Source organism: Fukomys damarensis, unplaced genomic scaffold, assembly GCF_012274545.1.
Source record: "Fukomys damarensis isolate Sample0158 unplaced genomic scaffold, DMR_v1.0_HiC HiC_scaffold_23, whole genome shotgun sequence".
In the NCBI taxonomy this organism is placed as follows: domain Eukaryota; kingdom Metazoa; phylum Chordata; class Mammalia; order Rodentia; family Bathyergidae; genus Fukomys; species Fukomys damarensis.
This window is the reverse complement of record NW_022900935.1, coordinates 58,977,905-59,005,764: the sequence shown is the minus strand read 5'-3', so window position 1 is coordinate 59,005,764 and position 27,860 is coordinate 58,977,905. Positions and strand designations below refer to the sequence as shown.

The 27,860-nt window shown below is 50.2% G+C and overlaps 1 protein-coding gene across 4 annotated transcripts; it reads right to left on the bottom strand.

Annotated features, from left to right (window-relative positions):
* Nucleotides 1-47: 47 nt before the first annotated feature.
* Slc16a5 (solute carrier family 16 member 5) lies at nucleotides 48-27,860 on the bottom strand. 4 transcript variants are annotated; one of them, XM_010630761.2, is made up of 5 exons: nucleotides 27,094-27,858; nucleotides 12,245-12,305; nucleotides 9,244-9,387; nucleotides 4,431-5,240; nucleotides 48-3,417 (listed from the first exon to the last, which is right to left on the bottom strand). In XM_010630761.2, exons 3-5 carry the CDS (start codon nucleotides 9,338-9,340, stop codon nucleotides 3,170-3,172), a joined length of 1,155 nt encoding a protein of 384 aa, XP_010629063.1. In that variant the 5' UTR covers nucleotides 9,341-9,387; nucleotides 12,245-12,305; nucleotides 27,094-27,858; the 3' UTR covers nucleotides 48-3,169. The 4 variants fall into 4 exon arrangements, with proteins under 4 accessions (XP_010629063.1, XP_010629062.1, XP_033623451.1 ...); XM_010630760.1 differs by having other exon boundaries at nucleotides 12,245-12,492; nucleotides 27,094-27,856; XM_033767560.1 differs by lacking the exon at nucleotides 12,245-12,305.

The following is a 27,860-nucleotide window of genomic DNA, read 5'->3' as shown; positions in this document are numbered from 1 at the left end:
GTGTAGTTCAGGCTTTCCTTGAACTTACTATGTATTCCAGGCTGGCCTTGAACTCATGGGGATCTTCATGCCTCAGCCTCCCAAGTGCTGGGATTACAAGCGTGTGCCACCAATTTTCCAGTATGGCTTTTCCAAAAAGCTGGGTAACTCTAACACTCCCTCCACTCCAACCTTGAGCTGAACTTCCCACCTCTGGCCAGATACAGAGACTTAGTCGATTATAAGTTACTTTGTCAGCCAGATGGGCACGGGGAATCTTGGGCAGCACTAAGGAGCACTGAAAAGCCCCTCAGATCACCCCAAAGTACTGTACTGGTGGCTTTCTGGGTTGTGGAGCCAGGGATGCTGAAACTCTTTGGCCTGATTACTTGTCTCAGGGCTTCTCAGGAAGGTGGTGTGTGACTAAGATGTTATGGTTGTAGGGAACAGAGCACCTGGAAGGGAGGTGACCTTGCCATGTTTGCATCATCCTTGAAAATGTAGGGGTAGATGAGGGTTGGGCTGTGAGCTTCCTGAGGACAAGGCTCATGTAACTATGCTCTGGGCCTGGCATTGAGGGCCTGCATCAGGGCAGAGGAGTCCCCATCTCTGATGTTCCAGACCCCTATGGCCAGCTTTGTCCAAATGTACAGCTGGGGCAGGAGTTTTGACCTTAAATACCCTGCCTGCTTGGTGAGGTCCTAGGCTCTTTGGCATCTGTGGCAAGCCCAAGTGGCCTGAGGAAGTGTATCTCAGGTCAGGGTGGCCAAGGCTCTTCTCTGCTTTTCTCTGGACAGAGCAGCAGAGGCCTGTGGACCAGGAGCCAGAGCTTCGGGGCAGGATGAAAGTGAATCCCAAGCTTCCTCCCACATGAATGACGCCAGGCCCTCTCCTCAATATTCTCAGGGAATCAGCTAAGTGTGGGTTGTAGAATCAGACTGGCCATCCCAGTCCTCCTCACTGGTGTCAGGTCTACTTCTAGGACCTCAGAGGCCCTCCTCCTTGAAGAAAAATTCTTAGTATTTGGTTTTGTGTCGAGGACGGTGACAGGCCGTATGCCTTTGTGCCCGCCCCCGGCACTCAGTAAATACTGGTTGGAGGAATTCTTTCTAGAGATTTCTTATTTCCATTTTACCCAGAGATTATTGGCCATCTTGCCTGGAGGTAGATGAGATTAAGATTCCCTATGCTGAAGGTTCATCGCTGTCTTTGTTCCTTAATTGTTTTGAGGATACACAAAATCTCAAAGCCTGGTGGATACCAGCACCTCAATCACCTGCCTGTCAGCCTCAACTCCCTCCTATTTCACTTAGCTGAGATGGAAAAATGTGTCCCAGCACTATTCCTTCAGAACACATGGTGTGATGGGTAGCTGAGCTCAGGACTGAGTGGAAAGCTATAAGGCCCTGGGGGGGTCAACAGAGTCAGTCTTTGTTTTGAGACAGGGTCTCATATGTAGCCCAGGCTGGCCTTGAACTCTCAATCTTCCTGCCTCAGCTGTGTACAGCTGTGTACAGCTGTGTACTGAAATACCCAGCTCATACTTTTCAAATTGAGAGGTTTTAGCTCATCCAGACTAACCACGTCTTTTTAAGGCCCAGAGATGGTGAACAGTTTGCCCAGAGCCATGTAGCATACTGTGGCAGTGAAATACAGAACTCAGGTCCATATCCCAGCCCAAAACCCTTTGCTGCCTGCTGCACTACCTCCTTTGGTTATAAGGGGGCATCTGTGGCAGGGGCCTGGAGGAGACAGGACAGCCCAAGGATTCTTTTTTTTTTTTTTTGGTACTGGGGATCAAACTTGGGACCCTGTGCTTGCCAGGCAGGCAGTGGCACCACTGAGTTAAATCTTCGGCCCAGGGATTCTTACTCTTGCCAGGTGGACATGTGGAGGAGGAAGGCTGGCAGTCAGGCCATGAAAATAAAGTAATTCCTCCTGATATTTTCTTGCCAGAGCCTGACTGAGCCTGACTGAGCCTGACTGAGTCTGACTGAGCCTGAATCAACAAACAAGGCTGGAAGCTGAGCAGCCCCTGACAACCTGGGAAAAAGGAAGGGGGCAGGGAGGAAATTTACTCTGAGCCTGTTTTCTAGTTTTACTAGTTCAAAGTTTATGATCTGCTGCAGACAACGTTTTTGTGTATGATTTAAACAAACTGCTTTCCCATTTCCTGGGGTACCTTGCTGGTAATGGCTTCAGGGACATACAAGCAAAGTGTGTGTGAGGAGGGTAGCTTTGGCCTCTAGGCCACAGGCGCAGGCCCAGCCAGCTACTGTCCTAGGTTGGCACTTTTCTTCTTTCTCCAGTTTTAAGTTTTGAGATAGGCTCTCCCTTGTAGTTCGTGGTGAACTCGGTGTGTAGCCCAGGATGGCCTCAAACTCAGTGATCCTCCTGCCTCAACCTCCCAAGTGCTGAGATTATAGGGATGACACTTATAACTCAGGAGGGAGAAGGGCCTCAGGAGCCCGGGGAGTGGGGTAGGGGAGCACAGGGCTTCTGTTGCAAATGCAGTTCTATTTCCATCATGGTGCTTAGGCTTCTTAGCAACCCTTCCCCTCTCCTGGTCAGTCAAATACCTGGCTTCCTTGGGCTCCAACACTAAACCTCCCCACCAAGGAGAGAGAGTGGGACAAAGGAGAGGAGACTCTGGAGCAGTCACTGCTGAGGTACCAAGGGTCCCCTCAGATTTCCCAGATTTGGGGACCCAAAGCAAGGGCTCCCTTCCTGCTCTCTGTATAGGCAAGGACAGGCAGGTGTTCCACCCGACCTTCATTCTGTCCCCATCCTGCCTCCGGGCCAACTTCCCAGCCTGTCCTTCCATTGCTGCTCCTCTCAGGGTTCCATTTGGTGTGAGATGAAGCCACTTGTGTAGGGCAGCCATAATCCCAATGTTGGTTGTCCTAAGGGTCAAGGCTGATCACTTGGGACCCCGGAGGAAGCAAAATCTCTTTGAGAACTGTCTTGAGGCCAGAGAAGGACAAGGAGAGCTGATGCTGGAAACCCGAAGGTTGGGTCTGAAGGTTCAGTCTGTTGGGGCGTAGCAGCTGCAATAAGCCTCCCACCAAGCTGAGCGTGCCTTGACCGCCCCTAGCAGGGCTCAGGAACGCCTTCTCAGACCCAAGGAAGAAAGCCAGAGAGGCCTCCTGCGTTCTGCTGGCAGGAAGGAATGTCACTCGCTGAGCAGGGCTCAGACACTGGTCACATACACGATCTCAAGGCGCGGCTGTTCCTTGGGACTGTCCTTGCCTTCCGACACAGGCCCCTGCATCAAGCTAGTCTCTGAGATGGCTCTTTCAACCTTGGGTTGCCTGCCTTGCTGCTCCTTCTTCTGCAGGTAATAGAAGCCTCCAGCCATGAAGAGGCCGGCTGAGCTGAGGAAGAAGCTTGACATGTAGAAAATATAGCTGAAGTTACCAGTGTTGTCCAGGAGCAAGCCTAGGGGACAGACAGCAAGTTAGGCTACTGCCCAGGGCTGCCTGTCAGGCCTCTTTCCCACTAACTTATGTGTTCCCTGAGAGCAGAGATTTTATTTTTGCCACTACTGCACAAGGAATCATTGCTGGCACCGAGCAAGCTCTCAAATATTTGATGAATGAAAGGAGGAAGTACTAGACCTAGGAAAGTGCTGTATTCCTCATATCTCGTACCCTCTTAATACTGAGGATCGAACCCAGGCCTCACACTGTGCTACATTTCTAGTCCTTTTTTTTTTTTTTTTTTTTTTTTTTTTTTTGGTACTGGGGATCGAATTCAGGACCTTTCTGGTCCTTCTTATTTTTTGAAACTGGTTCTTGCTAATTCACCAAGTTGCCCAAGCTGATTTCAAATTTGCAATCCTCTGTCTCAGCCTCCCTAGTAGCTGGGATTACAAATGTGTGCTGTCACACCCAGCTTCTGTTCTGCAGTTTGAAGCTTATATTTGTGGCTCAGAGAGGAAAATGACTTGCCCAGGTCTTATAGGTAGGGAGTAAGAGAACCAGGAAATAACAACAGCAAATGTGTGTAGTGCTTATTATGTGTTGGGTTCTCTGCTAAGCTCTTTACTGCTTAAATTGGGGTAGTGCAGTAAGCCCCTAAGATAGATTCTATTTTCCTCCTCATTTCATTGATAAGAAAACTGAGGTAGAGAGAGGAAGATGATCTCAGGTAGAGCTGGTGGGCAAACCCATTTTTTTCAACTGTTTTTACTCCCACCAGGTGGAGAACAGTCCCTAAGGCAGTGATGGGGAACCTCTTAGAGCTTTTGATGATACCAACAGCCCTCTGCAGCATGCATGCCATAGGTTTGCCACCACTGCCCTAGGGTACTGGGGGAAAAAATCACAGATGCTAACTCCCTATCCCTGGAGATGGTGCTGAATGTGGCCCAAATCTGCCCAGACTATTCCTCTTTGCCCCACCCACAGCCCCCCAGACATCCCCGCATGCCCTCTCCCCCAGAGCCTCACCAGCCAGCGGTGTGGAGATGAGGGGAGCAATGCCACTAATGATGGAGAAGAGTCCCAGGGCACTGGGGAACCGGTCCATGGGAACAATTTCCATGAGGACCTGGAAGAGGAAGATGCCAATGCCGCACATGGACATGCTGTATGCCACGCAGTAGCCCACCAGCACCCAAAAGTTGGCTGACACTGTGCACACCAGGTTGGTGAGCCCATTGAGCAGGACTGCCAGCGTGAACAGGTACTTCCGGTAGCAGGCAAAGCGTGGCAGGCCTATCACCAGGGCCGCCACGGGGCGCAGGCAGATGTTGCAGAAGCCAAAGATGGAGATGAGCAGGGCCGCCCGGTACTCCTCCACTCCATACTTCATGGCATATGGCACCAGGAAGATATGTGGCAGCGAGAAACCCATGAACATCCACGTCACACCCAGCGTGTAGACACAGTAGCCTGCATTGTGCCGCAGGATGTCAAAGGCCAGGTGGTGCTGGATGCCAGAGACACACGCCGCCAGGCAGCCTTGTGCTGGTGTCTTGGAAAGGGGAGGAAGATCTTCTTCGGTCTCTGGGACCACATTGGTGGCTATAGGCCTGATGATAGCCCCACAGACACAGCAATGGAGGAAGACCCCGCCGAAGATAAGGAAGGAGCCTCTCCAGCCCAGGTTCTCCAGGAGGGAGCGGGCAAATGGTGGCCAGAGGGTGATGCCCAGGGAGATGCCCATGGAGGCCAGTGCATTGGCCAGCGGCCGCCGGCGGATGAAGTATAAGCCCAGCACTGTGATGCTGGCCTGGAAACTGAAGCTCATTCCCAGGCCTGTGTGTGAGAGGGGAGAGACAGCTCAGGGGTGTGCAGGAGATTTCTGGAGTCACATCCCATGGCTGCCTCCTTCAGCTCTAGCCCAGACCCACTTGCAAGTCCCATGACTGAAGATGGAATCTGCCTGCCTCAGCATCACCCTGTAGGCAGCTCACCCTTGGAGCTGCCCTCCCTAGCCTGCCAGGAGCAACTAGTTCCCATCCCAGCACCACAGTGATCTCTAAAAACCCCATTTAGTACTTTCCAGAAACTTTTCATCACACTTGAAAAACAACCAAAGTATTTACTGTGCCCCGAAGGCTCTGTGTGGTTTGCTCTGTGTGATGACATTTTAGGTTACTCCTGTCATTCACCTGGATTAAGCCATCACAGTTTTTTGTTTTTGTTTTTTTGTACCAGTGATTAAACTTGGGACCTTGTGTTGGCAGCAGAGCCACTGAGCTAAATCCCTGGGCAACCTCAGTTTCTTTCTCTCCCTCTATACACCAACTTGCCCTACTTGGTACATTGGTAGTTGCCACTTTCCCCTGGTTGGAACATGCTTTACTCTGACTTCCTACTCCGGCTTCCACTCAGACAGCGCTTTCCCTGCAGAGAGGCTTCCCCGCTCCCCACTGCTCTGTGCTGCACCCACACAGCTGCGTGTGATGGAGACAAAGCTTGGAATGAGCCGTGAATGCCCTCAGTGGGCCCCAGGCTGCCCCTGCTGTTGTGGCTCCCCTGGACTTGCCTGCAGTCCTAGGAGATCCTCGGGGCCTCTCTCTGCATTCACCTAACGTCTCCTCTCCATTCTCACACTCAGCTGCCCATCTGGAATGATGGCCCCCATGCTTTTAGTGGCCAACCCTCTACTTCTACCCTGCAGCCAGGCAATTTCCCCTCATCCTTTTCCTTTCCTCCCCTCTTTACTAGATCACTCTTCTATTTAAAAACATAAAAAATTTTAAAAGCCACACATGATTGCATAGGATGAGGCAGGAACATCACAAGTTTGAGCCCAGCCTGGATAATTTAGTGAGGCCCTATAAGGAAAAAAAAAAAAAAAAAAAAAACAAACCAGGGACACAACTTAGTATTAGTGCAAAGGCCCTGGGTTCAATCCCCAGTATGGGAAAAAAAATCCTCTTTATATCACAGCTCCTGTTGGATACCAGTCATTTCTCTAGTGCCTTTACATAGAAATGTGTGGATGGGGGCTGGGAATGTAGCTCAGAGGCACCTGCCTGCCAAGCTTAAGGCCCTGAGTTCGATTCCCCAAAAGAAAAAAGATACATATGGAAAAGGCTGCAAGTAGAGCCGTGAATGTCCTCACAGTGGGCAATCAGGTGCATGCTCCTGAGTTCCATCCCCAGCACAACAACAACAACAATAAAAACAAAGCATGGAAGTATTATTTCTGCTAGTCTCTAATCCTTCCCTTCCTGTCCTCTTTCCCTTCCTCACCATCTCTCCCAACCCCATGCTGAGCACCGAGCCATGCTGGGGAAGCCTAACATTTTTTGAGACAAGGTCTCACTATGCAGTTCAAGTAGCCCAGGCTGACCTCAAACTTGCAGCGATCCTCCTGCCTTAACCGGGGTTACGGGGTGCATCACCATGCCTGGCTGGCAAGCCGAACATTTAACTTTAACATCTGAATCCATTCTGACCAGGCTGTGATCCTCCCTCCACATCATACTCACTCTTATCAAGGCCACATTGCTGATGCTGAGCCTAGCTCTCATCTTACCCAAACCATCAGCCGTGTGGTGCACTTTATTGTTTGTTATGCAGGATCTAAGATGTTCCCTTAAAGTCTCCAGGTTCAGAGGTAGAGCTTCTGAGATGATTTAGATCGTGAAGACTCTAACTTCAGTGGATCAATCCATTGGTGAGACCATAATTTAATAGCATTATTGGAAGGTGGCAGAAATTTAAGAAGTGGGGCTCAGTTGAAGGAGTTGTGTCATGGGGACATGACCTTGGGAACTGTATTCTGTCTCTAGCCTCTTCCTCACTGTCTCTTCCTTGCTCTCTCTTTGCTTCCCAGATGCCAGGAATTGAGCAGCTTTCCTTCACCATGCCCTTGTGCCATGATGTTTTTGCCTCCAGTCCATGGACTGAAAGCTATGAAACCAAGAGCCAAAATAAACCTTTTCTTCTGTAAGCTATTTTTGTCAGGTATTTTGTCCCAGTGATGGAAACTTTCTTTCTGTCTTTCTTTTTCTTTTCTTTTCTTTCTTTTTTTTTTTTTTTTTCTTTTTTTTTTTTTTTTTCTTTTTTTTTTTTTTTTTCTTTTTTTTTTTTTTTTTCTTTTTTTTTTTTTTTTTCTTTTTTTTTTTTTTTTTCTTTTTTTTTTTTTTTTTCTTTTTTTTTTTTTTTTTCTTTTTTTTTTTTTTTTTCTTTTTTTTTTTTTTTTTCTTTTTTTTTTTTTTTTTCTTTTTTTTTTTTTTTTTCTTTTTTTTTTTTTTTTTCTTTTTTTTTTTTTTTTTCTTTTTTTTTTTTTTTTTCTTTTTTTTTTTTTTTTTCTTTTTTTTTTTTTTTTTCTTTTTTTTTTTTTTTTTCTTTTTTTTTTTTTTTTTCTTTTTTTTTTTTTTTTTGGTACCAGGGATCAAACTTGGGTCCTTGCACTTGCAAGGCAGGCAGCGGAACCACTAAGCTAAATCCTCAGCCCAGAAAGTTTCTCTCTTGATCTTTCTCCTTCTCCAGTGACTTCCTGTCTAGGCCTCTCATCACTAGAGTGCCCAGGCTCAGGCTTCAGGCCTCTTCAGTCGTCACCTTCACTTCTTCAGTGACAGCTGGGTGATTCCTCATCTCAAGTCTTTGCTGTCACCCACCTCATGAATCCTGCACTGTGCATACCATCTCAGGGCCTCTGCCTGGAACTCCAGACTGGGCCTGTTCAAACCTGAGCTGCCCATCTTCCCCAAACCTGCTCCTGCCAGTTTCCCCACGATGGTTGATGCCTGCTCCATCCAGTAGTTTAAGGCAAGAATCTTTGGGGTCACCTCCTTGTCTCTTGGAACCTTGGGTCATCCTTGACCTGACATGCACACCACACGTCACCTCTTCCCATCACTTCTGTCATCCCACTCAAGCAATGACCACTTTGTCTGGCTCGTGGCCAACCCCTACTTGTTCCACCTCTCCTAGCCTTGCCCCTATAGACACGTAGCCAGAGAGATACTTTGCAAGAACCCTTCAGCTGAATCCCTCAGATGGCTCCCCATCTCACTATGCAGCTTTTTATGAGCTAACCCCCCATCTACCCTCCCTCCCACTTCTTTGACCCCTTTGTTCATATATCTGCCCTTTTCTGCTCCTAAACTTCAGGGCCTTTGTGTTCACTGTTCCCTCTGCCATGCTCTTCCCCACAGAGCCTCAGGCCAGATTCCCTAACCTTTGCTACCTCCCTGCTTGCTATGGTTTGGATAAGTGTCCTCAACATCCCATGTGCTAAGGGCTCAGTCTCTAGCTTGGTGCTTTTGGGAGGTAGTGAAGGCCTTAAGAGGTGAAGCCTAGCAGGAGGACTCTGTGTCACTGGGGGATACTCCCCCCCACCTTATGGTATCACGGATCAAACTCAGGACCTTGCGCTTGTGAGGCAGGTGTGGTGCCCCTGAGCTAAATCCCTGGCCCCTCCTCTTTCTCTCTTTTGCTCCCTGTCAGGAGCAGCTTGGACCCCCCAATTGCTTCCTGTCATGATGTGCTGCCTTGCCACAGGCCCAAGCCATGGACCAAAATCTCCAAAACGGTAAACCAAAATAAACCTTATCTCTTCATAAACGAATTGTCTTGGTATTGTTATAGTGACAGACAGCTGATGAATACACTAATCAAATGTCATCTCTCCAAGGCCCCCCTGACTCCCCTGTTGAGAAGAGCAGACTCTTCACCCTCTTTTATTTTCTGCTCTAAGAATCCTGGCCATTTTACCTCTTGTTTCACATCTGCCCACTCTTACCCAAGGCCAGGGCCCTACCACACTCTCTGCCTCCCGTTTAGGTGGGATGAAAGTCACCTGTGATCATTCCGGCTGTGAGTAAGAGCTGGTTGAGTGTGTGGGAGAAGGAGCCAACCACCATGCCCAGGCTGGCCAGCACGCCACCCAGCATCATGGTCACTCGGCAGCCGTAGCGTCCCACCAGGATGCTGCACAGGGGCCCTGTGGGAAGCAGACAGCAGGCAGCAGGTGAATGAGGAGGCCCGCTTTGGGGACAGTGAGGTCCTTCACCAGCAAGGGCTAGCCAGGGGGCTTGAAGGGCGTGAGACCTGAAGCCTGCCAGCTTGGATTCAGATGCCCACCTTGCCCCAGACTGGCCATGTGACCTGAGCAAGGCTGGACCCCTCTCTATGCTTCAGTTTCTTCTCTTACAGAGTGAGAGATCAGGCTGAGCCATGTTTCATCCCAACAAGGATCTCCAGAGAGGCAGATCAAGGCCCCCCACCACCTGAGGACCCACAGCCAGTTCCATCTGGGTGAAACAGGGTTTGTTCATGACCTGGATGGACCACCCTTGCTTGAGGTCTCTCACAGATGAAGTGTCTCAGGGCATCTAAATCTCGGTGAGCTCCTACAGCTTCTAATCTTTTAGCAGACTTGCCTTCCCTCTGCCTTTCATCTTACACAGCTGGGTTAAGGCCCTGGGCCACCCCGAACCTTCTCACTCTGGCCTCTGGAGTGTTCTGGAGAAAAACAAGCCAAGTAGCTTCTCCCCTCTCACATCGCCTTCAGCCACCACCAAAATCCATACCTGGGGCTGAGGATGTAGCTCAGGGGTAGAGTGTGAACTTAGGGTGTTCAAGGTCCTGGGTTCAATTCCCAGCACCAAATGACCCAAATCCTCAGTTACCAAAACCCCCTCATCCACAATCAGATGTTTGGCTCCCCTGGAGAGGGGCTGTCCTCCATCCCAGCTGCTTTCTTACCAGCCCACACCTTGACCACTAGAAACCAGCCAGTCCAGCCAGCTGTTTTTGGATACTTTGCGGGGGTTACATTCACCCAGAGCCCTGTCTCCAAGCACACATGATGGAGCTTCTCTAAGTGCACTCTGCTCCGGAGTGCAGCCAGAGAGGGTCAGGAGAATGCGCCCATGTGCATGTGTGGTAGCAAGAGTGAGCGGGCAGCCCATCCCGGGAGTCAATCAAAGGGACACGGTTGACAAGCTGTCCCTACTGATGCGGAGGGAGAGGTGAGACTTTGGAGTGGGTGTGGCTCCTGGCCCGTACACCTTCCCCACGCCCAAGACTGGCCTGATTCAGGACAGGTGACATTGGGAAAAGCCCTGAGTCCTGGAGTTGGAATTGGGGTTGGGTCTGGGGTGGGGCCCTGGAGGCTTTCTCCGCAGGGCGGGCACACAGGGCACTGCTTCTCCATATAGGATTCAGCAGCCCTGGGCCTGCCTCGCACTTTGCCTGTCTTTGCTCTCCTCACCTCTGATGTGTGTGTGTGCATGGGGCTGTTTCAAAGGGTCAGTGGCACACTCAAGTTTAACATTTCATGAATGCACATGTCCATGTGTGTAAGCCACAGATGGACAGACAGAGATGTTGGTATACCTGCTCCAGGTGGTGAGCCCAAAGCTGGCTGGTGAGTAACGAACCACCCGGGATGCCTGGCTCCCAGCCCCCACCCAGGCTCCTCTCTGCTGTGTGAGAAAGGGCCAACTGAGGGTCCCACTGCCCACCTCAACCTTGCAGGCCAAGTTGCCACATAGTCTGGGCCAGGCCTGGCCTTTTCCCTCTCCTTGAACCCAAGCTCCAAGGAACAGATCCAAGGGTCATTTGGAAAGTGGCAATTTCCCTTCCCCTTCCCTCCCAATGTCAGGGAAGGACACAGAATAATAAGCAGGCTGCAGGTGCCAGGTGGAGGGAGTGGCAGAGAGGTAATGAGAGAGCTGGGGTCAGCTGAGAGAAGACCGCACATGGGAGAGCCTGTGGGTGGTCAGGTCTGGCTCCTGTTGATAAGTGGGGTCTCCTTGGAGAGCTGGGTCAGGGTGAATCACATTCCTGGAGTGGCCAACAAGGTAGGGGCCTCTGAGTCCTGGGGGTGGGGTAAGGAGAAGGAGGAGGGACTGCCTTTCCTCTCCAGTTTCAGACCTGGCAAGCTCTCCCTGTGGGATGCCCCAGGCAGAGATGGGGTTCTTGCTGCACCTCTGTTTGTTCAAGTCTTCCCCTAAACCCCTTTTTCCATCCTGAAGCCCAATGGGGGGGTCTCTAAAATATGAATAATTCACAGCCCTATATTTACCTCCCCCTTCTCTCTCTCTCTTCTTCTTCTAATGATGGAACCTAGGGTCTTTGCACTGAGCTATATATTTACATTTATTTACTTATTTAAATTTTGAGACAGGATCTTTCTAAGCCGCTAAATTGCACAGGCTGGATTGGAAACTTGCAAACGTGCCTCAGTGTCTCAGAGTGCTGGGATTACAGGTGTGCCCCACCACGACTAGCTAGCCCATAGATTTCTTTTCTTTTCTTTTTTTGGTACTGGAGATCAAACTCAGGACCTTATGAAACCCATACATTCCTTAGCTCCCAGCACCTCTGGGGCCCATTTGGTCTGGGGTCCTATCATTCCAGGGGGCAGTTAAGCAGGATGAAGGGTGTTACTTCCATCTTGCAGAGGGAGGAAGAAATTGGGTTCCAAGAAATTGCCCAGCTGGAAAGTGATAGAACCCGGTCCTGCTGGCACCAACACTGGCTTCTCCCATTGTGCATCTAGGGTCTGGACTCGTCCTCCAGTGGCCATGGAGGGTACTCTAGCACTGTGCTTGGCTTTGCACCTCATGGTCTCCTCACTCTCCCCATCCCTAGCCCAGCTCAGCTTCCTGGGGGCACTCAGTTCAGCTGAATACCAGGCAGAGGTACTGGATTTACTGAAATCAAATCAGGTAATTATAGAAATGCACCCAGAAGGCAAAGCCAATGGCCTCAGGAGGCCAGGGAAGCTGTGGCTTGCTCCCCCACCCAGGTTCCTTTTTATCCCTTCCTGCCCTGCTCCCCAGGATGCTCACCTCCAGCTTGGAGCGTGGCCCCTAGGATGGAGGGGAACCAGGAGGTGTAGCTGTTGCTGGCCTGGAAGTCACGTTGCAGATCAGTGAAGAAGACACCAACGCAGGTGGGGAAGCTTGCAGTGAGGGCCTGGGTTACCAAGGAGGCCAGAAGTACCATCCAGGACCAGCTGCCATCCGCGTGCTCTAGGACCTGGGGCATCCTCTGCTACCAGCGCCACCAAGCCTTGAGGTCACTTAGTGACCACTGTCTAGGGAGGAAATACAATGGAGCCTGGTGCTGTCAGCCCTCCTTTGGTCTACCTGCCACTTTCTCTGGGTGGCTGGAACTGTCTCTTCCTCATGCCCCAGCACAGGTATCACAGAGGTGCACCACTCCCTGGGAGGTGACCAGAGGGCCACGCACCAGCCTTGAAGTCTTCCCTTTTACCCACTTCCAAAGACTGCTTGATAGGAAGTGACAGGAAGGGGAGCAGGGGATAGGGCAAGCAATGACCAATGACCTCAAGCAGGTGGGTGGAATTCTTTTCCGTTTTTACAGCACCAGCCAGTCAGCTGGTGGGGCCTCTTGGACCACTCATTAACTGATTAGAGAATGGTGCAGACTTCTAGGGCTGGTGAAGTCCCTGCCAATGACCTCAAAGGAACCCATAGATTCATTTCCAAACATTTATGACCTAGCTTGTGGCATACCAGTCATTTGCAATGTCACATGAGCAATCCAAGTTTACTGTCAGCGCTGTTGCAGAGGCCAAGGTAAAAATTCCAGGACTGCATGTCGCCAGGGAGCTCACACACCCCAGCTTAACACTTGACCCACAGCTTTAAAGATAAAGTTTGGGGCTTGTCCAAAGGCCCTTTGAAATCACCCTACAACACTCCTTTCACAGGAAGTTCAAGAGTCAAGTCCCACAATCATGCTGACTAATATTTGCCACCCACATGGCCTTCTCCAAGCACCCAGGTCACACTCACAGAGTTGTGCAGGGGCACACAGGCACGGGGACATATGTAGTCTCTCAAAGGCGCACACATGCATAGGAAGACACACAGTCACACAGCTGCACACAGAAAAATCCTGACACACAGGCACACGAAAGTACATACCTCACTGACATATAGACACACAGACATGCACAGTCACACACTCACGCACACTCAGAAAGTCACACAAGTAGATATGCAAATGCATGGCAGTCACCTACTGTTGTACAAAGACACACACTGCACACAAATACAGATATGCACTTACATCAACACCTGCAGACAAGCCCAGAGACTCACAGGCTCCAGAGACCCACAGGGACACAGCCGCACTCACTCAGCTCATGTACCTTTCACATGTCTGGCTCCGGAAGGTGCAGCCTGGTACACCTTAGTCCAGCACCACCCCAGGCCACGCCTCCTCACCACAGAAGCCCCCGCTGTCCCTAGGTCCCCACACCAAATTCAGAGCTTTATCCAGTCCCCTCAAGACGCAGCTCACTTCCCCCTCCCTGGCCTCACGTACCCCTCCGACCTCAGCCACACGCAGACTCCAGGCTGCGGTAGGCAAGAGGAGTGAGCGGAGGGCTAGGCAAGATGAGGGAGTTTTATACTTCTGGTGGTTTCCAGAGTTTCTGTGGATCTTCTTGGGTCCTGGGCTAAAGGGAAGGGGTTATAGGAACCCCAGCTTGTGGAGCCTGTTGGCTTAACTGAGGTACAGGCTGTTTCCTCAGCAATGGAAAAGCCCCGGGTGCTGCTGGATCGTCTGTGGTGCCATCATGTCCTATTTCCACGGCCTTCTCCATGGCCTGACTCCCTCCTCAGAGACTCCATCTCCTCAGCAACCATACTTGCTGATTTCCTCAGGCCCTCCCAGCCTCCCTGGCTTCCCTCTGCCCTTCCTACTCCACTCTGCCCACTCACCTGGTTCCTACCTCTTCTTTGTCCTGTCTCCTCCGTGCAGAAGCCTTCTCTACTGCCTTTAATAAACAGCCACTCTGCTAGCGGTCTTTTAGGGGACTTTGCCCAGGATACCATGACCTTTACTCTGCCGCTTATCTTCCTTGAGTCTCTCAGTAGATGGACCCAACTCTTCCCAGCATCCTTGTGTCCAGGCCTCGTAGGACTTGGGGTACCTGGCCACAGCCTCAGGGACAATCAGAGCCCGAAACCTTTGGGACTTTAGTTGTCTCTTGTGTCTGGGCTCTGAGGACTCCCAGCTTCTCTTTGGGACCCCACTCCTCCACCAGACTCGACTTTGCATGAAGGGACTTTCCTCTCCCACACTCCCAGAAGTCCCAGGTCACACACATAATGTTTATGTCCACTTGGTCCTCCAGCTTCCTTTCTTGAACAGCTGGTCCCTCCTCAGGACCATGGCTGCTGTGGCTCTGAAATGCTTGTCCAGAGAGAAGTCTAGGTGGTCCTTCAAGATTCAACCCTTGCAACTGGGTGTGGTGGCACACACCTGTAATCCCAGTACTTGGGAGGCTGAGGCAGGAGGATTGCCCCAAGTTCAAGACCAGAAAGAAAGAAGGAAAAGATTCATCCCTTGCAGCACACCCAGGCTGGACTAGGCCCCCTTCCAATTGCTCCTGTAGTACTGGCCTTCATACCACATTGGAGAGGGCCATTCCTTTGTCATCCTGCCCCTGTCTACATTTGGGACAGGGGCCAGTTATGCCTCTAGCTGAGCACAAAATGTAACGTCAGTGTCATCCACCTGTGTTCCCTGGGACCAAGGGTGACTGGGCTTCTTAGAGGGCTGGTTCATTCTAGAAGACTCAAGCAGGGCCAAGAAGCAGGGAGGCTGGTAGGAAATGGCCTTTCTTTCATGCTGGGAACCACAAGTCATGGGCACTGCCTAGTACATGTCTGGAGCAAGGAGGAGACAGGGCAGTGACTCGGCTCTTACTTCCTGTAAGTGATGTAAGCTAGCGGACTGGGGACAGCTGGTGTCCACAGTGGAGGGGTGACTGCCTCGCCCTCTTCCTTACTCTCCTCCCGTGGGGGAACCCAAGGGCAGGTTCTTTTTTACAAACTGACAAGACTGAAAAATGTTTATGTATTTGACATGTAAGCTTTCAACTGAGTAAAGAAATGGCAATAATGTGCATATATCTAATTCAAAATACTTTTTACAAGCACCAGGCACAACAGTTTCCTTTTTATTTTCAACCCCCTTTCAGTACCAGGGATGAAGCCCAGGGGCATTTGACCACTGAGCTACACCTTCAGCCCTTTTTTGAGACAGGGTCCTGCTAAGTTGTCCAGGCTGGCCTTGAATTTGCAGTCCTGGACATGCACCACGGTGCCCCAGTTTCCAATCATGCTCTTTTTCTTTTCTTCCATGGTACCAGGGCCTTTGCTGTGAACCATATCATTGGCCCTTTTTTTTTGTTTGTTTTTTTGAGACAGGGTCTCACTATGTAGTTGAGACTGACCTGGAACTCACTATGTAGCGCAGGCTGGTCTTGAACTCACAGCGATCCTCCTGCCTCAGCCTCCCGAGTGCTGGGATTACAGGCGTGCGCCACCACGTCCAGCTGGCCCTTTTTATTTTTTAAAATAGGGCCTCATTAAGTCACTAAGCTACCCAAGATGGACTCAAACTTGCAGGCCTCTTGCCTCAGTCTCCCAGATTGCTGGGATTAAAGGCGTGCCCAGCTCCCATCTTGGCACACCTCGATTAGTGAAAGAATGCCCCAAATTTAACCTGTGTACTTAGGATTTTAATCAAGGAATTTAAAGCTGTCCATCAGAGCGTGGGATAACCAAGTTGCAACCCTGTGCTGTGAGAGCTCCGTTTAACCTGACGCCTTGAAATGGAGGCCATGTGCCGGGCTCAGGCAGTATGAACAGCCTGCACACAGGCAAAGACAGCAGCAACCATCACATATGAAAGATGACTTAATACCCGAGGATGTACATCCAAGGGGCAGAAAGCCTAATCTCAGCCTAATCTACAACACAGCAAGAGGCAAAGGGAGACACGAGTCATTAACACACAAAGAAGAGCCCCCAGGCACAGGGCACAGGGCACAGGAGGCTGTGGGACAGGAGCAGAGCGGATGACAGTGTGGGGTGGAGAGTGGAGAGGACAACAGGAGTCAAGTCCCGGTCCCGTAGCCAGCCGTGTGGACTACTCAGAAGGCAGCAGAGTGCAGGAGTCCAGCAAGAGACTGTGTGAAGGACAGAGAGGAAAACCTCGTCCAGCAAGAAGGCACCGAGCCTTCCCTGGCCGCTGAGGCTCCATGGCGCAACAGGGCGGGGAGCGGGGAGCTCACTCTGCAGCCTGCGGCTCCAGCCCAGGGTCCCAGGGTCCATGTCCCCTGGCATCAAATCCCCCAAGCAAGAAGCTTTTCTTTAATGGAAACTTCTGTTCCAAAGAAGTAAAACAAAACAACACAAGCAAACAGAACTCAGAGAGACTGGAGGAAGCCTTCACCCCTCACACTCCATTGTGCCAAGGGCAGGTTTTGAAAGCTACCAGCAAAAGGATGGGCTCCACGAAGGCCCTGGGGACTCTTTCCCTCCCCAGTCCCACATAGGACAGGCACTTCCTCCTGGATCCCAGGGTGCAGGGATTGATTTCTATTCTTTCCCACTCTTCCCTGGACAGATCTCTGGGTGGACTCTGGAGGTTAGAGTCTCGGGAGCCCCCTTGTCAGGTTTGGGCATCCCCAATTACCCCAGGCTTTAGAAGCCAGGCCTGGGTTTGTTCCGGAATGGGAGAGGAAGGCTTTTCTGGATTCTTCCCCTGCTAAGGCCTCTATAGGTGGGAAGGGACCCTGGAAGCCCATGGCAGGGGGCAGTGACCACTCTAGCGGGACAGGTGAGAGGGATGCTTTGGTGGCAGCAGGGACAAGAAGCCCACTCACCAGCTCCCGAGGTCCCACACAGAGGCCAATCAGCTTTTGCCCAAGGTGTGTGTGTTGGGGGAACACAAACAGACCCACCTCGGCATGGGACCCACCACCTAACTGGAGTTTGGATGGGTTAGGGGAAGCGGGCCTGGTCTCACTGGGGTCTCCAGGGTGTGTGGCGAGGGACCTGGGTGGCAATGACCATCCTGCTGATGGGCCGGCTCCAGGCATGGCCCCACAGTTACCTTTGTATGTTGTTAGCATGTAATCTGTATAGTTCAGATGCATAGTGTCTGGCTTCTCCATTTCCCTGATCCTGGCTCTAGGGTCCCAAGACTGGCAGCATGAAAGCCATCCTTAAGACACTATACCTGTCAGGTGTGTATATACCTGTGATCCCAGCACTTTGGGGGCTGAGGCAGGCAGGAGGATCACAAGTTTGAGCCCAGCCTGGGCAACTTATGATTTGGTGAGAGACTCTCTCGAAATGGGGGTGAAAACTGTCTCCTGGTATAAAAATGGGCAACCATGACTTTACTGTGTAACTACGCTTGCTGGGAAAGATGTATTGTAACTATAGTCACTATTGTAATGCAAACTCAGGAAAGCAAAGCAACCTCAGAAAGCCGCGCCAAACCTTCTGTTTCCCTCTTCATTGCTCCTTTGCTTATGTAATTATGTTTAGATTGATGGTTGTTTCCCCAGTGATTGCAGTTGCTGTTTCCCCCGCCACAGAAACATAAAGGTATAAAAACGAGAGTAAATTTCCGTCTGATGCTTTTGAGGTGATTTGAGTCCCTTGAAGCTGCTGACAATAAAGCCAGTTTTTGCTCTTACTTGTGTGGTCAGTGGCCTGTCCTGAGACCTCCAAGAAGTCATGCTTCATTTGGCAAGCCAGTCAGGAGGTTTTAGGGCCCAGTACAGCCAGTCGTGACTGATTGCCTACCCCAAGGCGAAGCAGAGAGCTTGGCCGCCTGGATGGCAATTCCTGCTGAGTTCACACTGGGAGAGTGTTTTCTGTCATGTGGGAGTCTCCCCGTACAACTGGCCCAGGCATCCCAACTGGCTGCCTGAGCAGGACTCACATGGAGAGGACCCAATGACATTTGGCAGACTTCTGAGTCACAGTCAGGTTGAGGGGCCCCACTTTGAGGAAATCCAAGAAGGAGTCTCCAAAAGAGGATTTATCACCCTCTGTGTTCCTAGAGTGACTGCCAGGGTGCCGTGAAACTGGAACACTTTAGGCCACCAGAAGACTGGTTTGGCTGCTGCTGTTGGCAGATGCGAGTATTTGTTTGGTTAAATCTGTGAGTGCTTGTGAATAGATGAGATTACTCCAGCTGGGTGCAAAGGGCCAAAGTGAGCACGGAGTCACAAACCCCGGTTCCAGGGCTACCTCCTATGGCTTAGGGCAACACTGCAGTGACAGCCAGGATCACTGGCCTGCCAATCTAAGAGGCGCCCGAAACCTCTCCTAGAGGATGACAAAGTGATTGGTGTCTTGTTTGTCATTTATTTCTGTAGTAAAAACATTTTAAGAAGGGATTTATTGGAGATTATAGTCAGAAACTTACTCCAGGGATACTCAAAACCCTTTATGAGATAGAATGGCTATACTTTCAGTTTGGATGACCCCCATAAAGCTCATTAAAAAAACCCTTTGGGCTGGGGATTTAACTAGTGGCTCCACTGCCTGCCTTGCAAGTATAAGGTCCTGAGTTCAATCCCTGGTACCAAAACCAAAAAGCAAAAAAATCCTTAGTCCAAAAAGTGTGACAGGTTATCAGGTTATGATAAAAAGCCCCAGCCACCCAGATCAGGTTACTATGTAGATTCAGGGTTATAGCTATTTCTTTGTCCACCCCTTGGTTGAGAGAGCCCCTTTCCTGAGTTCTGGTTGCCACAAGGGCCCTTCCAAACAAAGACCTGCCAAAACTCTGCCCATTTTTAAAGGTTATCCAGGTGATTTGGCCTTAGATGTCTATGGGCTTCCACTGAGCATAGGATCAGGCAATGGTCCTGCTTTTGTGGCAACAGTTGTCCAAGAGGTGGTAAAGGCATTAGGGATTAATTGGAATTTACTCATGGCTTATTGGCCCCAGAATTCGGGAAAGGTAGAGCCCTAAAAGTGGGGTTAGGAAAACTTTGCCAAGAGGCTGGGCTCACCTGAGTCCAGGCCTTACCCATTGTGCTTCTCTGCACATGCTGGACTCCCACAGGAAAACAGGCTATTCACCCTATGAGCTTCTGTTTGCCAGGCCACCCCGTCTTCAGAGGACTAGCACACCCTATAGGGACATTAGGAGAAGCTATTAGAAAGACAATCGACTGAGCTAGGAAACGTCTCTCAAAAGATAGCCTCTTGGGCCTTAGGAAGGATCCCTGTTAGCATTTCTAATCCACCCCTTCTCTCCTGGAGATTCAGTTTGAGTAATGGACTAGAGGTAAGACAGCCTTAAACCTATATGGAAGGGTCCACTAACAGTCACTTTGACCATCCCCCATGGTAGCCTGAGTGGAAGGAGTCCCCACATGGATCCACCACAGTTGGGTAAAGAAGGTTGCAACACCAGAGTGGAGGTGTTCCAGAGACCCTCATCATGAAACCAAGATCATCTTGACTCAGAGAGAAACCACTCCAAAGCCAGCAGAAGACATCAGCCTGGCTCTAGTCACTCTGGGGGCAAACTAGTCTACGCATGGCAGAAGTCTGAGGATGCCACTCAGGACAGGACTACACACCTTTGTTCCTACCTGCAATGAACCATCATTCCTTGCTTTTAGCTGTATTAGGATTTCTTTTATGGCTGTTAGCCCTCATCTTTCTTTTGTGGATAGGATGTTTTACTGGTATTGGTTGTTTTCATTGGGGGGATCTCATCCCCTCTATTCTAGGAGTGACGCTGGAGGGAGCAATTCCCACAGAGAAAACCAACAACTGTGACCCCTGCCTGCATGTCACTCAGACAGAAACTTCTATTATGGCTGTTTTGCTTTTCCATACTTACTATGTTTGTAAAAGAGAGGTCATAGGAACTTGTGCCCATAATATATTTATTTTTTCATAATTTAACTACATATAAGATCTGTAAGCCTAAGGATGGCATCCTACACATTTGCTTTAACCCAGAAATAGGAACCATTTGGGAGTTTGAAATCCTGACTGTGTCTCACACCAGAGACAAATTAGGACCCTTGATAAACAAAACCGTAAGATTAAGGCCTGGGGAACCAATGATTTTATTTTTTGATGCCTGTGCAGCTATCAATTCCACCTTTAAAGCTAATCAAATCACCCTAGGTATGGGGAGATCCGGTTTCCTCTCACATCATGTGGGGGCATACACTGGGAAAGAGAATATAGCGATAATTACAAGGATATTGGGTCTGGGAAAATAACCCATGGGATTGGTGTAGAGATCCACCAATCAGTGATTACCCCTATTGGTCTTGTGTAAAATGGCAGATGGGATCTCCCTTAAAAAATCAAAAGCCCCCAACCCCTTGAGAGCTCAGGACATGTAATCCATTCACTATCAACATCATAGACCCCCCAGGACCCAAAATGGGAGGAGGGCAAAGACTTTGGACTACGGATAAATGGGAGAGGTTATGACTTGGGGGTACGGATCTGTATCAGGAGGCATACTTCTGCCCCAGCCGCCTCCAGTTTCAGGGTCTTTCACTCCTTTTATAAAGAAATGGCCCAATCTCTGCCACAGATTCCTACAGTGACCTGAAACCTGTTCACGGGACTAACAGAAAACATAGCCAGGGCCCAGGGGAGTTAGTGCAGGGGCACCATGCCTACCTTGGAAGCACAAGGTCCTGAGTTTGATCCCTGGTACCAGAAAAACAAAACAAAAGAAAAAACATAGCCTACTCGCTAAATGTCACCTCATGCTATGTGTGTGGAGGGACACTGATGGGAGATCAATGGTCAGGGGAGGGGAGAGAATGGATCCCACCGAGAATAAGGCCTTAACCTCAAGAGAAAACAGAAAAAAATAAAACACTCTCCTTAGAAGGAAGCAACCTGTGGATCTTTAAGATTAGCATCAGGGCGGGGGGGGGGGCGGCGGCGATGCCTCACTTGAAAGAGAAGAGTTCCAGGCTCAAATTGGAGAACTGACTTGCTCAGGACAAAGGTTCTCTAATGAAGCTAAAAAAGCACAGAGTGGTGGGAAATGAAACCGAGATTAACCTCTTGGCTCAATTTCCTAATCTGACTTGGCCCAGGATGGAAAAATCTATCTGCCTCCATCCACCGGTCAGCCCTTAAAGGATTATATTGGATATGAAGAAATAGGGCGCATGCCCAACTCCCCTGTCACTGGGCAAGGAGCTGTGTTCTAGCTTCTGCCTCTGCATGGAGAAGAGCTGCTGGGATACCCTCGTACACTGAAAAATGGGTTAGCCCATGTACTCGTCCAGACCTGGAAAGGACAGAATGTCGAGAAAATGTTTAGAAGATGGTTCTCAGCTCTAGGAGGTTTTAGGACAATGACAGAAGGTTTATCGCTATTACTGGAATCTGCTTACTTATCCCTTGCTTGATACTCAGCAATGAGGGCTCTAAACACGATGATAGAGACCATTATTGACCCCAAAATAACCTCCAAGGTCTTATGGGCGAAAGGATATCAGTCTATGGAAGAATTCATACAGAGAGATTTTGATGAGGAGAGGTTGGTATGGAAAGCGAGGCTCTTCAATCAGAGCCTCCAAGCGGGGAGTTAGGGTGAAAACTGTCTCCTGGTGTAAAAATGGGTTAACTGTGTAACTATGCTTGCTGAGAAAGATGTACTGTAATTATAGTCACTACTGTAATACAAACTTGGGAGAGCTAAGCAATCTCAGAAAGCCCTGCCAAACCTCCTGCTCTTTCCTTCACTGTCCCTTTGCTTATGTAATTGTTTCCTTTCTTTTTTTAGTAGCTGGGATCAAACTCTGGACCTTGCACTTGCTTTCAAAACAGGCAGCAGTACCACTGAGCTAAATCCCTGGCCCCTACTTATGCAATTGTTAAAATTATTATTTTTTGGTGGGGGTGGTTTGAGACAGGGTCTCACTATGTAGTTGAGACTGACCTGGAACTCACTATGTAGCACAGACTGGTCTCGAACTCACAGAGATCCTCCTGCCTCAGCCTCCCAAGTGCTGGGATTATAGGCATGCGCCACCACACCTGGCTGTAAACTTCTGTTTGATGATTTTGAGGTGACTGAATCCCTTGAAGCTGCGGGCAATAAAGCTGATTTTTGCTCTTACTCATGTCAATGATCTGTCCTGAGACTCCCCCGCCCAAGTGGTCACGCTTCAAAAATAAAAAAGGCTTGGGGATGTGGCTAAATGTAAAGGCCCTGGCTTCAATCCCAGCACTTGGGAGGCTGAGGCAGGAAGATTGCCTCGAGTTTGAGGCCAGCCTGGGCTACATAGTGCATTCAGGACCAGCCTGAACTAAGTATCAAGACCTTGTCTCAAAAATAAAAATAAAAAAAAACAAAAGAAAAGAAAACATAGGTGTTTGCATGAATGTGGATTAGGTATGGATTTTTTTTTTTGGTACCGGGAATCAAACTCAGGTCCTTGCACTTGCAAAGCAGGTGGCGGAACCACTGAGCTAAATCCCCACCCCCAAGGTAGTGGATTTTTTAAAATATCACACTAAAAGCACATATAATGCTGGGAAAAACATAAACTGAACTCCTTCAAAATTACCCAGATTTTGTTTCCAAAAGACACCATCAAGAAAGTGAACGATCTTTTGCAAATGGAAAAGGGATCTAAAGATGGAGGGAGAAGAGGGGAAGGGAAGGCAAAAAAATGAAGATGTGTTATGTACATGTATTAGTGTTTGTTTGGTTTTGTTTTGTTGCTGTTTTGCTTTTCAAGACAGGGCCTTGAACTCCCTACGTAGCCGAGGCAAATCATATTTCTGTTAAGGAATTTGTATCAAGCATACAATAAAGAGCTTTTAAAACTCTATAATAAAAGGACAAATACCCCACTAAAATGGGCAAAGGACTCGAATAGATATTTCTCCAAGGGATCTACACAAATTTTCCACAAGCACATGAGAAGGTGCTCATTCTCACTAGTCTCTGAGAAAGTGCAAATCAAAGCCACAGAAGATACTTCAGTCCCAGAGGGATGGCTTAACTCTGGGGGGCCTGTGTAGGAGATGCTGTGCCTGTGCCCACTGTAAGGGACATTTTAAACAGAGTCGATCAGGCCAGGGATCTAGCTCAGTGGTTCTGCCACTTGCTTTGCAAGCTCAAGGTCCCGAGTTTGATCCCTGGTACCAAAAGAAAAAAAACAACAAAACAAAAAAGACAAAAAACCAGAGTTGATCACTGTTTCAGTCCTGTTACCATTCTGTGTGACACTGGTGCTCATGTCTGGTATTGCTCTCCAATGGGGGACCTTCAGCTTGCTCTGAGGGTCCCTGGATGAACGTTGTGGGGAGGGGATGGGATTCAGCAAGGTTTGCCCCCTGGTCCTATAGGGCTGGCCCTACGCTTAGGGAGGTCCTCCGTAGGGGACAGTGGGAGTTACCCTTGTGTCACCTTGCCATCCTATATTCCAGCCTGGTCAATTTCTATTAGAACTTTAGAATCGCTTCTCGGCCTTTTGGCTAAGATCAAGTGTAGAACTTTAGAATAGCTTGAATGCAACCACCTCTGTCCTGACCCCGGCCAGTCTGGCAGGCCCCAGAGACACATCCTGCAGGCTCCTTCCCCTTCCAAAAAGAATCAAATGGGTTGGGCCGGGGATTTAGCTCAGTGGCACCACGCCTGCTAACAAGCTCAAGGTCCTGAGTTTGATCCCTGGAATCAGACGGAGAACTTCCCTAGGGCCCCACCCTAAACTGTGAGCTCTGCTTCAGTGTAATGAAGCTGGTAGATTTCAGGGGACTCCCCCACCATCTGGGAGTCCAGGGGCCTCTGCAGGGTAAGGTTCTGTTTAGTGTGGCGTGGTCACTGTGGCTTCAGAGTCCAAGCCAGGGGTCCCCCAGCCTTCCCCAGACCTCCTCTGAGTCTGCGTCCCCTAAGTGCAAAGCTGATCACACAGCCTAGTCACTATGTTCAGTCTTCTATTTTTGTTTTATTTTTTTCAGTACTGAGCTACATTCACAGCCCTTAAAAAGTTTTTTTTTAAATTTTGAGACAGCATCTTGCTAAGTCATTAAATTGGCCAGGCTGGGCTCCAACTTGTGATCCTCCTGCCTCAGCCTCCCAGAGTGCCAGGATTACAAGTGTGCACCACCACACCTGGCTCAGGCCCAGTTTTGTTAGGGCCTATGGGAGTTGTTAATGAGGAGAGAGGAGGGGTAACTGGGACCAGAGTTAAAAAGGTTATCATCCTACAGAGAAGGGTGGCATTTGCTCAAACTAAGAGGGAGCCACCTGCTCAAGCCCATAAATCTTTAGGATTTAATAGTAAGTAATACCTAATTAATACACCCTCACCATGACAACAGTAGTTCCCACCACCAATCCAGCTGCAGGTCTGCCCAGCACCTTGAGATCTTTGCAGGTGCATGGCTGTTCCTTTTTCCTGGAACTTTCTGTCCTGATGACCCTTGTCTTGACCAGGTTGGCCTCCCAGTGTCAGCTTTGAAGGCCCTTCCTCCAGGAAGGCCTCCCAGACCTCCGGGTTGAGGCCTCCATCTGCTGTGGCTTGTTTCTCCCCGCAAGCTCCCTGAGGCTTTGCAGCTTTCTGGTGCGAACACAGCACTCAGCACCTTCCACAGCCCAGGATGATAATAACTGGATGATAGTGAGAGCCAGCACGGTGGTGCTCAGTTCTGAGTGCTGTCTGCGGAGTGACTCAAAGCAGGGTGACAGAATACAGTGCTCACCATCCAAATCGCTTCCTTATTCCCAGGGCCTGGAGTCCTTCAGAAACGTTATCGTTTCTTGTTTGTTTGGTTTTGGTTTTTTTTTTTTGGTACCAGGGATTGAACTCGGGTCCCTGTGCTTGCAAAGCAGGCGCCGGAACCACTGAGCTAAATCCCAGGCCCCACGTTATGGTTTCTTGAAAGCTCCTGATGGACCCTTGTCCCTGTCCATCTCCCCAGCTCTTGGCATCAGTCTGCAACCCTGTGGAGTCCTTGGCATGGCCAGGGTGCCCTCTGCTGGGGCAGCAGGGACACAGTCTGTCTGGGCTTTCATGTTGCTGAGGGGCTAGAGACCCTGGTGTCCCCTCCCCTCTGTATCTGTTCCAGGGAGTCTTTTATTTTTGGCTTTGGGGCCAGGGATCGAACTCAGGACCTTGAACTTGCCAGGCAGGTGTAGCGCCATTGGGTTAAACCCCTGGTCCTTCCAGGAACTGAGTCTTGATGGGGCCCCTCTGCTCGGCCTCCCTGCCCAGGCTGCCAGATTCATCTCCCAAAGCACCCTCCTTTCAGACCCCAACCTGAAGACTTCCCTGGCTTGGACTTCCCATACCCCAGCAGGACTTCTGGTCTGCACCCCTTTGCCAGTCCTCCCAGCCCACAGGCCCTCCAGCTCACCCGTCCGTTCAATGCTTCACCTGCCCCACTGCACCGCACTTACCCTGGCTGCCTCCAACCTCGCTCCCCACCCAGGCTGTCTCCCAGGCCACACTCTGCACTCCCTACTCTAGCAGCCTCCCTGATGCCAACTGTCCTAAAACAATGCCCCTCCTCCGGGGCCCACTCTCCATGGTGCCCAGAGCACTCCAGGATCAAGTTCAAGTTCTCAGGGGCCCCTTGCCTCCTCTGCTCCCCTTCCCTTTCTTTTGCTCCAGGACTGACCGAGTTTGGTCACTTCCACCTACTCCACCACCTTGGCAGTCGCCACTGCCTGCAAGATGACACAGGCAGAGTCGTCCCACCTCCTCCGGGGTGCCCCTGATGTCACAGATTTCCGAGAGCTCAGACCCCCTGGGGTTATCTGCCTTGGCATCCCCAGTGCCTGGAGGAGCACACGAAAAGGGCTTGCTGCAACAAAGCACCATGACGTGGGTGACTTTCATCCCCAGAAATGTGTTATCGCATAATTCAGATGGAAATCAAAGTGTGGGCAGGGCCGACTGCTTCAGGGTTTCCTTCTGACCCTATCCCATGCCTCTCAGCTTTGGGGGCTGTCGGCATCCTCGGTGTTCCTTGGCACATGCACACCTCACTCCGGTCCCCGCCTCTGTCCTGTTCACCCCTTCTGGCGGGCCACTCTCTTCCCATACTCCCCTCCCCACCCCTGCACACCCCACAGCCCACCCAGCTCATACAGGCCATGCCTGTGTCTCTGCTTTCTCTTTTTATAAAGACACCAGTCGTTGGATTAGGGTCCACCCTAATCCAGATGAGCTCATCTTGACTAATTACATCTGCAAAGATCCTGTTTCTAAATGTGGTCACATTCTGAGCTCCAGGTGGACAGGAATTTGGGGGGAACACTGCCTGTCCCTGTACAGGCGCTTGGTGAGTCTTTGTGTCCTGATGGCTTCTCAGCCTCCAGGTGCTGCCCCAGACAAGGTCTTTCTGGCCTCAGCTTCTCCCTCTCAGCCTCCCTCTTCCTTTAAGATCTGTGTGTGTATACCATTTTCCGCTGCATTTAGCATTTCTGCTGGACATAAATCTACTCTAGGAAGTTTGCCTCGTTTCATAGGTAGACTGTTGTATAAACTTGGCATTCAAATAAGTTCAGGTCTCTCCTAAAATAAAATGGAAACAAGAATCTATCTTTCCACTGAAAGCCCCCAGCTCCAGCCCTAGCCCCCTCCACAGTCGGACTTGGTGTGCCAGGCACCTCCTTTCCCTGGCTATTTCCATACCTCTCCTCTGTGCTCTCTAGTGCCTAGCTTCTGCCCCGTCTGGTCACTCCCGTGTCGATGCGTACCTTTAATCCTCAGCTGCCTGCATCATCCAGCACCATGGACACCACCACCTTCAAAGCTGAGGGCTAGCCTAGGCGTCTCGGTTCTAGCTACCACCTGCATGTTGGTGACCCCACACCTTGTAAGTCCAGCCCCTACCTGTTCTTGTATGCCTCAAAGGTCCTTAAAACCCGATGTGGCCAGGGCTTGTATGACACTGTCTTCTTTGTCTGCTGCTGCTAATCCTGGGCTTTCTTTATCTCTCTTTTTTAAGGATGATGGGAATGGAACTCAGGATTTCATAATGCCTCTGAGCTACACCATCAGCAAACCTGGGCACTTTGAACTGTTTCCTGTTTCAAAAAAAATCATCCCTTAGGTGCCTGCGCAGAGTTCAACGCATGGCCTTGACCTTCCATCGCTGCCGTGCCTCGTGTCCAATGCATAACCGAGTTCTGCTCAAAGCTGACCTTTGTCCTCATCTCTCTTCTCCCCTCTTGCCAGCCACTGTCACCTTTGACCAGCTTAGACTTCACAACCTTCAGCACTGTGACTAGACTGGTCTTCCTGATAAGGAAATATCTTACCCTACTGCCATCCCCAATGAAACCCTGCAGTGGCTTCCCCGGAATTGCGGATGAAGATGAGGCCCTGAGCTGCCGTAAGAGCTCTCAGAAGCTCAGCCCTCAGCACCCCTCCAGCCCCAGTCACTGGTACCACGGCCTCTGCTTGCCCCTTTCTGCCTCTGAAGTTCTCCCTGCCTGGAACACTATCCTGACTGCCTGGGTGACTCTTCTCATCCCAGATAGTGGCTCTCATGTCACCTTCAGAAAGCCCTCCTTGACCTCCTCAGCAAGGCCAGTTCCCCAAATAGTCCTCCTCCCAGCACAGTCTACCTCTCCTTTTTTTTTTGTTTTTTGAGACAG

Bases quoted from the DNA above. Each gene is read 5' to 3' on its own strand.
- Slc16a5 (XM_010630760.1), bottom strand. From the start codon at position 12,443: ATGCCCCAGGTCCTAGAGCACGCGGATGGCAGCTGGTCCTGGATGGTA. The intron at 9,388-12,244 runs GTGAGCATCCTG...TGCTTCCCACAG, and splicing joins GGCCACGCTCCAAGCTGGAG to GGCCCCTGTGCAGCATCCTG. The intron at 5,241-9,243 runs GTGACTTTCATC...TCTCACACACAG, and splicing joins CACAGCCGGAATGATCACAG to GCCTGGGAATGAGCTTCAGT.